We start from the raw sequence: 11,371 nt of genomic DNA, 5'->3' as shown, positions 1-11,371 counted from the left end.
CTGACTCCACGACCCCCTGTAAATTCCCTAATCAGTTTTCTGAGTTTAAATGACTTTACAAATGGGGCCCTTTAAGAAATTTTGTCCTTGGTGTAAAACGATCTGACAGGAACAACATTGGGAACGTTCACGCTGGGGGGGATGAATTGAAATCTCGTGCACTGGGTGGGCCGGCAGGAATCTGGCGATGACTGAGACACAGGATGGCTTGGTGTTCCCCTGTTACAGATGGGGAAATTGAGGCACAGAGGCGGACATACTGCATCTGAGGTGCACAGAGGGTGTGTGGCAGAACAAGGATTCGAACCCAGGACTCCAGAGTCCCAGTCATTAATCACTAGGCACCGTTCCTTGCCGTCCAGGGCAGCCACGAAGACTTTCCTCATTCATTGGCTGCACTTTCCCATTCTGTTCATAGGAAAAGGTAACTGGGAATGTCACTCATGGCACCGTACTGGGATAATGGCAAATCCTTGTGCATCACAGCCGGAGTGAGCTCCTCCCCCGGCCGGCATTCCCGCCCCCTTCCCCACAGCGCCCCCCGCAGGGCCAGGCTGGGGCTGGAGGAGCCGGGAGCTCCCGTGAGGCTGACAGTCCCACCCGGCCGCCCACAGCACCCCCTGCTGGGAGAGGCTAGGATCTCACACCCTAAATCTCACTAACCCCTGTGTTTTTTCCTCCCTGCAGTGCAGTCGGCACCAGACGTGGTAGCTCATTTTGGGGAGGACGTCACCCTGAGCTGCCTCTTCCCGTCCCAGTCCGGGATGAACCTCCAGCGTCTGACCCTCACCTGGCAGAAGGAGCGGGCAGGGGCAGAGGCCCTGGTGGTTCATAGTTATTATTATGGGAGGGAGCAGCTGGAGAAACAGGACGAAGCTTATAGGAACCGGACCCGGCTGGATCCAAAGGGACTGGCCTGGGGGAACGCGTCCCTGACGCTGAGGGACGTCCACATGCAGGACGAGGGCGTCTATCTCTGCCACGTCACCTCGGAGCTGGGCAGGACGTCTGAACGCAGGGAGCTGAGAGTGGGAGGTGAGTGCTGGGGATGCTGCATCCCAAATGGGTCTGGCTAATGCACAGTGGCTCCGTGTACCTGGTAGTGACTGCAGCCTGCGTGGCTCCCTCTAGTGACTGCAGCTTGTGTAGCTCCGTGTCCCCCTCTAGTGGCCGCAGCCTGTGTCACTCCATGTTCCCCTCTAGTGGCCGCAGCCTGTGTGGCACCGTGTCCCTGCCCCAGTCGCTGCAGCCTGTGTGGCTCCCTGTCCCCCTCTAGTGGCTGCAGGCTGCATGATTCTGTGTCCCTCTTTAGTGGTTGCAGGCTACATGGCAATTTATTAGCCTCCTCGCTCTTGGAATTCCCTCTAAGACCTCTTTCCACTCGGATTCCCGAGAACTCAGTTCCACACCACACTTCGTCCCTCAGGTGTTTTTATCTGGCTCACAGCAACGCTACGCTGAGCTGATCTGGATCAAATGCAGGGGGTTGATGTGGGATTTGTCTTGGCTCCAACGTCCCTAAGAAACTTGTTCTTGTTGTAGACATTTACCGATTGCATCCCATTTACTCTACACGGCGTCCGACTTTACGATTGACTGGTTACTTAGCAGGAACCGGTCCCTGAGCCGCACGCTCCGTCCACGTTTCGACTTCCTCTTCACCTCATCTCTCCATTCCTAACGTATCCTGTCTCTTGTTCGCTGGTTCGCAGTAAATAGGTCCCGGGATGTTCTCCCTCTTATCTTAGCTGGCTCAGACATTCTATCTTTTTAGTCTACTGACCTCTTGACTTATCTTATTGAGCACAAATGTCGTGATTCCAGCCTCATGCGTCATTTGCCCCCTAATCCTGTCTTCCAAAGGATGAGGCCTAATGTGGGGCCAGGTCTCAGCTACACTTGCACTGTTGCGTTACTGCGGCTGGTTCTTTAGCTCAGGCAGCTGCCGCTCAGGGGGTTAGACCCACAGGTCATTGGTTCCAGCCCCAGACACAACCTGACGTTGCCTTTAAAACGTCTTCCCTGCTGATGAGGTAGGCTGTTGTCTTCCCTGCTGCTTGTTGCTAACCTGTAATTTCCTGCAGCTGACTATCGCAGGGGTTCTCAAACTTCATTGCACCGCGACCCCCTTCCGACAACAAAAATTGCTACACGACCCCAGGACGGGGGACAGAATCCTGAGCCCCCTTGCTCCCCACTGACCCGGGTGTGGGGGCCAAAACCGAAGCCCAAGGGCTTCAGTCCCAGGCAAGGGGCCTGTAACCTGATCCCCACCGCCCAGGGCTTCAGCTTTGGCCCCAGACCCCAGCAAGTCTAAGCCAGCCCTGGCAACCCCATTAAAACAGGGTCATGACCCACTTTGGGGTCCCATCCCACAGTTTGAGAAGCGCTGCGGTGTTGGGTTAATCCCACGTGCTGGGAGGGTGAATCCTGGAGCTGGAACCCTCAGAGTCTGGCTTGAATCTCTCTGCGCTGAGGCTGCCCTGTATGTCCCACTTGCTAATTGCTAAAGGCTCCTTCAGTGACCCCAGTGTGAACCTGCTCCCGAGCGGACTCAATCCGGATTCACACTGGATTCACAACTCAGGGCAGGACCCAGCCCAGGGGGGCCCAATTCTGAGCCCCCTCCCTAAATCCGCCCCCATGTTTCTTCCTCCCAGCCACGTTCAGCGAGCCCCAGCTGACCTTCAACCTCTCCAGTGCCGGGGTCACACTGACCGTCCACACAGGGGGCGGGTACCCAACGGCCACGGTGCGGTGGCTGGACGAGGCGGGCAGGGACGTCACAGCAGAGGGCGCCACGGAGCAGCAGGTGGATGAACAGGGGCTCTACCACGTCACCAGCTGGGTCACGGTGCCGCCTGCGACCCACAGCGCCAGGCTGACCTTTGTGTTAACCCCTCGTGTGCTGGGGGCACCAATCACCTGGCCACTGAGCCTGCAGCTGAGCCCAGGTGAGTCCAGGAGGGGAGATCTGGATTTCAGCCCCCAGGAGCAGCTCAGCCCTGGGAACCCTGAAAAAGAGTGGGGGCAGGAAGCCAATGGGGATGGGGGAGCCCCATCTATTCCCCCCCAGTCTATTACCCGCAATGCCAATGCGATTGGGCCCCCGCCCCTTTCTCTGAGCATTCGCCCCAGCTGTCGTCAGGCGCGACCCCTGCACTGCATCGCAGCCCCATCCCCTCTCTCTGTTGCAGGACTCCTGGATCCCCCGGCCTCCTGCCTTGGGGTCCGCCTGGCTGTCATCTGTGCCACCTGCCTCTTCATCGTCCTGCTGGCTGTTGCGTTTCTCTACCATCTCCACCGGGGCCCAGCCGGATCCCGCTCCTGGAGGAAGGCGGAGGAGGAGGAGGAGCAGAAAGAGATCTCTTGCCCAATCCCAGCCGGCCCCCGCTCAGAACAAGCCGGGGCTGTGTCCTAGGGGATCGGCTGGGGCAGAGCTGGAGCCCCCACAAGCAAGATCTAGCACCACCCGGGCACTGCCATCTCCTGGCAACTGAGCCCCAGAGGACCCAGGACAACCCCTGCTGCCCCGGCTCTACCATCCGGCCATGCCCCTCCGCCTGGTGCCCTTGACCTTGGCCAAGAACTGGGGGACCCACATACTCTAGCAGCATCACCGTGGGGTCTCCGGTTTTCACCCTCTGCCCTAAGAATCAGACTCCATCCACGGCCCCCAACGTGACGCGCCCTCCCCCTGGCAACACCCCTTCTTGGAACGGAGAGGCAGCTGCAGCCCCTGCCCCAGGCATGAGATGAGTGAATGAGCCCAGCAGGGCCGCAGCAGAACCGCCGCACTAGCCAGCCCGCGGGTTGGCGCACAGGGGCCAGGGTTCTGCGTGTCAGCCCAGCGGCAGGTCCCTGGCTGCCCAGTGCTTGTGCCTGCAGCTGTGATCGCTCCTCTGCCTGCCTTGGTCCTGTCCGGCTCCCGCCCTGCTCTCGTGCCCGGCTTCTGACCCCTGGCTCCGGTTATTGGCTTGGCTTCAGCTTTTAATCTTGGCAGATTCCTAGTTGCAGCTTTGGCCTATGGCTGTGGCTTGGACCTGGCTCTAACCACTAGGTCAGACGGCCCATGTCCCGCCCCTGACACCGGGTGTTACTCTCCAGACTAACCGCAGCCGGCACCGGTGCAATCTCTTCTCTAGCTGTCCCTCGTTGGCCCCCTCCCCCGCACATACTGTGCCTTCTTCATCAGCCGTCCCAGTCTGTGCTGCATTCTCCTCCTGGGACGGGCTCAGCCCGCTGTCCTCTTGTCTTGCATCGTGTGCAGGTTTCTATACCGCCCTCATCACCGCATAGCTGAGCGCCTGCCAGGTTGGGCACTAAGCACCGCGATTACACATCTGTCAGGTGCTGTTTGTTCTCTCATCCTCTCCCCAGACGGGGAAGTGAGTGCACTGGAGGCTCTTGTTTTGGGCTATTGGATAGGCTGGGCCTAGGCCATGAAGCGCTGTGAAGATAACGACTGGTCACTATCCTGCGGGAAGCCAGCGTGGAGAGTGGAGCAGAGGTGGGATGTGCTCGCGGCAGCTTGCCCGGCTGAGGAGACGCGCTGCAGCGTTTGGTACTCGTTGGAGTCCCTGCGTGCCGGAGGCTTCCCGCCCGGGCCCATCGTGCTGCTGTTGTCTAGCCGGGAGGTGCCGAAGGCGCGAAGCTCAGGTCGTCCCCCGCCAGGACGGACGGAGTCTCCTAGCCAGCCGGAGATGGCAGAAAGTGTCACCCTTGGGATGTGAGAGCCCAGCGTCAGCGAGGAATCCCGGGGCGCTCCTAGACTATGGCTGGACTGTCCAGTGGGGGACGTGAACCTTCAATCAAAGGCGGCTGCTCCGGGCTGCGAACGTCCCCGAGTGCTCTCCTCTGCTTGCCTTGCTCAGGGTTCAGCGCCAGCCAGCTGCTCCCATCCCAGAGCTGATCTCGCCCAACACGGGGCCATCGGCGGGGGCGGCTGTGGGCGGGTGCGGTGAAGGACAGGTTGAGCTGGGAGTCACCTGCTGGTTGCTGGCGCTTGAGTCTGTGGTGTCTGACCAGTTCCCCCATGGTGTCGAAACGGACCAGAGAGAACTGTTCCTGGTGGAGCCGCTCTAGCCAGGGGTGTGGGGCAGAGGAGCCGTTCCCCATCGCTACTCGCTGGGCGTGTCCGTTGAGCAATGGTGTAAGTAGAAATAATTTCTTGCTGGTACGCTGCACTCATGGGAGGGACACAAGGGGGGGCACGTGACCTCTGCACGTAACTCCTCCCTGCCCTGCCCCCAGCCTGGGGCCCTGGCGCTCTCCCTGTCCCTTCCCCATGATCCACGTTACCTGGGGAGTGGAGGGTGCCTCTGTTCTCCTCCTGCTGCGCCGGAGACTTCTGCTGTACAGACCCCAGGCAGGACTCAGGAGACGCAGCTGAGTGAAAGGGCTGGGGGCGAGCTCCTCCTGTGTCTTTGTGGTACACTGTACTGGCTATAAATATCTTAGTGGTACAGCGAACTGCACCGGAGCACCCTCCTTGCCATTGAGGAAGGAATCCAACCATGGGCTCCCGGCACCTCTCTCAGCTGCGTCCCACACTCGACAGGGTCGGACGCTGCAGAGAGCGCCAGGGGATGTGGATGGGTATCTGCCCTCTCTCCTCAACAGGAGGGGACCATCCATCACTGCCACGAAACAATTTCAGCTCCGTGTCCTGGCCTGAATCCAGCGTGGGCCGAGTCCCGCACGTTGGCTTGAGTCAGACGAGCCAGTGGGCGGCTTTGGAGCAAAGCTCAGGAGCGAGGGGTCTGAGACCGGGCGGCTGTTGGCTACAACCGACGGCTGCAGGGCAGGTTTCTGCAGCGCTCTCCTATGTGGGGAGGCGGACAGGCCAGTCCCTTCTCTCAATGGTTGTTTCAGCCTGGAGCGGCACCAGGGGTTCACGACTCTCTCACAAGCCATGTAGGGCCTCGGTCGGGTTCCCATGTCCTGGACCAGGACTGTTTTGGGGTGTCCTTCATGTCTTGCCCAGTGACTGTCCCAAACGCTGGGATCACGGGGGGCAGGTATGGGCGGAGGGGGCCAGGCTGTGTGAGGAGGTGTCCCAAACGGATGGATCTTTCCAGCCAAGCAGAAGACTGGCTCTTCGCTCGTGTGGGGTGTGGCTCTGCTGCAGGACCCGGGCACTCCAGATCGATGGAGAGGTTTTCCACCCGGGACAGCCCCTTGAGGTGGGATTTGGCCACCTCTGGGGGCCGGTGGGAAAGGTCTCTCAGGGTGGTGTTTGGGGTGTTTCATCCTCTCTGAATCAGCCTCTGGTTTCCGCTGTTGCCACTTCACCCAGCCCAGGGCATCAGAAAGCGCGTGTGTGTGTGTGTGTGAGAGATGGGGAACACGGGGCCATTTGAGGGCCAGCCCGTCCATGGTTGAGGCTTGTGTAGAAAGGTCCTTGACCCCTTGGCCTGCAGGTGGGCACTGTTGGCCTGTAGCCAGCTTTGGAATTTGTTGGAGTACGAGAGTCTCCGTGGTTGAATCAGGCTCGTTGGTCTTTCTTCTGCCCGTGCCTCAGTTTCCCATCTATAAAATGGGGATAACACTACTGCTATTCTTTGTAACATGCCATGAGAGCTGTTGCTGTTTCAAGCGAGGTGTTTGTTAATTATTTGTATTGTTTGTTATTTATTATTTGTATTGTTTGTTTGTTATTTGTATTGTATTCTTAAACCTGTCCATCTTTGGCCTTAAAATCCATGAACATGTGTCATGCAGGGACTTAAGGAGATTGCCCTTTTTAGCTCAGCGAAGAGGCTACTTGATTCTGGTCTATCAGTATCGCCCTGGGAAGGAGATTTCTGAGAGCGGAAACACGCTGGTCTGACCTAGAGCACGGTAGGGGCTGTGCCAGGAGACCCGGCTGGCTGGGCCCATGGGTCTGATCCAATGCAGCAGGGAGGGGTTTGGGGGCGGAATGAAAATACCCCAGAATTCCCCGTACGACAGAGGGGGCTCAGCTCCACAACCCCCTCCCCAGCTGTTGGGGGCGCAGAAGAGAGTAGGACCGGAGCACCTGCCATGGTGCCCAGAATCGGGCCGAGGTGCTGTTAGGAACCAGAGTGAGCAAGTGGGGAGCACCTTCCTGTCCCATCCCTTCTGCCCTGTCCCATCCCCCTCCTGCCTCGACACCCCAACTTCCTCCTGTTTCTCCCCATTCCCCGTGGGATGGACAGTGCGCTACAATCTCATGGTCTATACAGGAAAAAACAATCACCCCCCACAACACCCAAACAATGAAGTGGAACCCCCAGAAAAAAAAAAACAGCCGAAATCCTGACTGGTTTCTCACCTTCTCTGTGGCTGTGAGGGGGGGGGGGAAACTATAATTGTGAACGCAGGTTAAGGTATTTACCACAACCGGCTACAGAACACATACACGACGGTCTGTGTTGGCTAATATACATTTATATGCTAGCCAGCCCGTATCGTATTAATAGTGTGCCTTAGCTGCACCGTTTCTATGTTAGTAAGCATGAAGCTCAAATACTGTAACCGTGCTGTAGGGTAGGCTGGCCTGGACCAGAACCCTGTTCCCTTATGCCAAGTATCCCAGAACTCCATGCGTTTGCTGAAAGAGGGATTTGGCAGAAGCCAATAGGAAACGTATCAAAGGCAAGATACAGTCGTTCCATGACCTAGTACAGGCTGGGAAGGAGCTTCACGGCACAGGCCCTGGAAGGCTGGTCCCAACCCGGAGTTAAGGGAGGAACAGAACAGGTTAGAGGGGTTGGGTTCCAGTGATGTGGGAAGAAATTTGAAACTTGTAAAATCCTATCACCAGACCCGCTGAAACGTGTAACTAGGGGAACAAATCTTCTGCATAGGGTGACTGTAACGTGATTGCACAGGACGGCTCTTCGGCGACTGGTATCATTTAGAACCTCTCTCCTGTAGCATATTAATAAACCCGACTGACACTGGTTATCTGGTCTCTTGAGCATATTTCATAACGAAATAACGAACCAAAGATTGGTCAAGCAACTGACTATGCCAGTGACTTTCAACCTGTGGTCTGTGGACCCCGGGAAGCCACAGACTACGTCTAAGATTTCCAAAGGGCTCCCCTTCTCCATTTGAAATTTTTAGGGGTCTGCCAATGAAAAACTGTTGAAAACCACCGGACTATACGATTTCGCCTGCTGTTCTTGCAGGGGATAAAGTGCATATTACATACAGTTTGCAAAGTAGTGTTAGATTGTGTCACTCTGCCATTCATAGAGTCTAAGGCAGAAGGGACCATTGCAAGTGGCAACTCCAGGCGTTCTCAAACTATGGGGCAGGCCTCTCAACAGAGATGCAGGAATGTGTCAAGGGAGTTGTGAGCTAGTTGCTTTTTTCTTTTTAAGAGCTCTGGGGTGGCTGGGGTTCATGCAGAAGGGCCGTGCACACCCCGGAGGTGGGGATAAAGGGGACAGCCAGAGCCCCATGATTCCCATGGTACAACCTGGAACTGATAGACCGCTGTCCCCCCTAACCCTCCAGCCTGGGCTCTCTCACTGCTATGCCAGTAAGAGGCAGCAAACCCCTCCAGGCGCTGTGATCACTCAGCATGAATGATCCCTGAGCCACTCATGAAGCTTACGGAGAGAGACACCAGACAACCACCCCAGCTCCCAGCCTTGCACCCCTGCACTATACCATCTTACACGGCCCAACCGTCTCTTGGACAGCACAAACTCGTTAAGTAGTTCGCCACTTTAACAAAGCAAAGTGGACATGCCCCAACCTTTGTAAACTGAGCTGAGATTCCTCGAGCACTTCAACCAAGACAGATTTATTAACTGAGACAGATGTTAAGAGATTAGAAGTAGCAGGCACAGACATTAGAGGTAGTTATGTAGAAATAAAAAATTCACAGTCTAAATTCTACAGATTAAGCACGATTTGAAACAAGCAGCCTGTCTGTCTCTCATAGATGTTACAGGCAGCTCACACTTCTCAATCCACAGGCTGGATTCTTTTCCCAGCTTGGGACCAATCTCCCTCGTTCAAAGTCTTTGACTTCCAGAGGATCTTCCAGGAGTTGTGATGGGGGAGGAGAGAGGCCAAGTGAAGCTGTCACTGTCTCTCTTTTATACTTTCTTTCCTGGAGCTAGAAAGATCCTTGTTGTGACGTGGGGTCAGGCAGTGCCCACTGTGTAGGGGCCCCTCTGAGGAGTCTCTGGGAGAGTGGATTCTTCTTGATGGGCCATCAACGCCTGTCTGGCCTGTGAGGGTTGCCCCTTTGTCGTTACTGAAAGGCCAGCTGTTGGCATCTTCCAACCTCACAACATATTTCAGTCACACACAGAGCAAAACTTCGTAACTTCACATACAATGCTAGCACTTACAATTCAACTGGATATTAATGCTCAACAGATCAAGACTTTTTAAATGATACCTCATATGAAATACTTTGTACAAAACACATCATAACCATATCAGAGTGGTGAATATGGAGGCTAATTTTGCACCACGACAATAAACGTAATGCTAAGTGGCGTTTGTAGCTGCTCTGTACAAAGAAAATCTTCATTGCCCGGGAATTCCGAGAAGCAGCCCCGGGCCTGCCCCCAGGAGACGTCGCCAGGAGGCTGGGCCCGTCGTGTCCAGCATGGACGTGTAGCATTTATAGTCTGCGCGCACAGGAGTGTCACAGTGCAGCACTTGGTACCAGGATCTGGCTTCATGCACAGCAGTTTCTTTGGCGGGACCAGTGCTCGGGTGTCTGCAGGGGGCGTTTCAGTGATGTCATCAGAGAACAGGTACGATCAGCACCAGGCAGAGACTCAGCAAAGGGACCCAGCAGCCGCCAAGAGGGGAAAGCTGGCAGGAGCCTGGGAATGAATTTCAGCAGGGGAAGTCAATTATTTTTGTCAACGTCCAAATTTCTTGGTCAAGGTACAGTCAAGGTCCTGACTCCAGAGAAACATTTTTCACACAACTATAATAATGATGAGTAAATAAAAAGATTTTGCTGTCCATCTAACAGCGTCTGGTGGTCTGGATTTGTCCCGCAATCCGCCTATTGACTACCCCTGCATTACAGGGACACTGCCCTCAGGCTGGTTGGTATCAGGGTATGATAGAGCAGTTCACAACTCTGCCACCAGATGGGAGCAAATGTACATCCAAACTGGGCCTTATCTACATAGAATGTCTAGGGTCAGCCTAGGCTAGATCATATGAGAATCCCAGCACCTAGTGATCCAGGGCAGCTGGTGGTGGGGCTCAGTGAAGAAGAAAGTGATTGACTGTCCCAGCCTGGAGCTGTCCCCATGGCTCTGCCAGCACCCCCTAATCCTGATCTGTAGCCCCCTCTATCCCAACTCTGGGCTCTTCACCCCACCCCCAGATTCACTGGTACACCATAATGCTCACCTGCAGCATTTCCTGCAATCCCGGTCTGCTTGGCCAGGATGTGGCTGGTTTGAGTCACTGTAAGTTGTCTAGTCTCCAAATTCCCACCCAGCTCAGAATGAACATGGCAGTGATAGATGCCCTCATCCTGCATGCAGACGCCCCTCAGCATCAGGGACGCGTTCCCCCGGGCCAGGGACACTGCCCTCTGGATCTAGGTGGGTCCGGTTCCTATAAGCCTCGTCCTGTCTTGCCAGTTGGTCCTTCCCATAATAGTGACTATGAACCACCAGGGCCTCTGCCCCCGCCCGCTCCTTCTGCCAGGTGAGGGTCAGGTGCTGGAGGTTCATCCTGGGCTGGGATGGGAAGAGGCAGCTCAGGGTGACATCCCCCCCAAACCGAGCAGTGACAGGTGACTTGGCTGCAATGAGCCCTGAAAGGGAAACAGAGTCAGTGGTAGCGATGCCAGGCAGAACCTCCCTCCTGCCCGCGTGACCCCACAAATCGCAGCTGCAGTTATACACAAACATCACAATTTAGTTTACAGATGGAAGAATGGAGGCACAAAGGCAGTGAACAGACTGACTCAAAAGTCACCCAGACAATCAGTGGCAAAGGCAGGAAGAGAACCCAGGAGTCCTGGCTCGCCCCTGCCCCCTCTAACCATTAGACACCACTCCCCTCCCAGAGCCAGGGATAGAACCCAGGAGTCCTGACTCCCAGACTCCCCTGCTTTCACCCGGTCGCTCCCAGCCTTGTCTCTGCCCAGGCCCCGCTCGGCTGGAGCTCCAGGGCCCCGCCCCCCCCGCTGCAGGGCGGGGGAGAGGCGGTGACTGAGCTCACACAGGAGGGGAGGGGGAGAGAGCGCTCCGATTGGCTGCTCCGCCCCTGATCTAGGAGGGCAGCGAGGCAGACGGCCAATCAGAAGGCAGCTTTCCCCAGCCTGTATTTTTTCAAACATTTGGCCGCGCACATGTTGTTGTTGTTGTGCGGGGGAGGGGCGGGGCTGCTGGGGCTCCTCCTG

General features: G+C 56.3%; 1 protein-coding gene across 1 annotated transcript; it reads left to right on the top strand.

Annotated features, from left to right (window-relative positions):
- Positions 1 to 265: 265 nt before the first annotated feature.
- On the top strand, positions 266 to 3,421 carry LOC112118299 (CD276 antigen-like). The gene is made up of 4 exons (XM_024216553.3): positions 266 to 424; positions 688 to 1,035; positions 2,661 to 2,954; positions 3,198 to 3,421. Exons 2-4 carry the CDS (start codon positions 765 to 767, stop codon positions 3,419 to 3,421), a joined length of 789 nt encoding a protein of 262 aa, XP_024072321.2. The 5' UTR covers positions 266 to 424; positions 688 to 764.
- The last annotated feature ends 7,950 nt before the right edge of the window (positions 3,422 to 11,371 follow it).

This window comes from Terrapene carolina, unplaced genomic scaffold (assembly GCF_002925995.2).
Source record: "Terrapene carolina triunguis isolate 2854851 unplaced genomic scaffold, T_m_triunguis-2.0 Scaffold461, whole genome shotgun sequence".
NCBI lineage: Eukaryota > Metazoa > Chordata > Testudines > Emydidae > Terrapene > Terrapene triunguis.
This window is presented reverse-complemented; position numbering and strand designations above follow the sequence as displayed.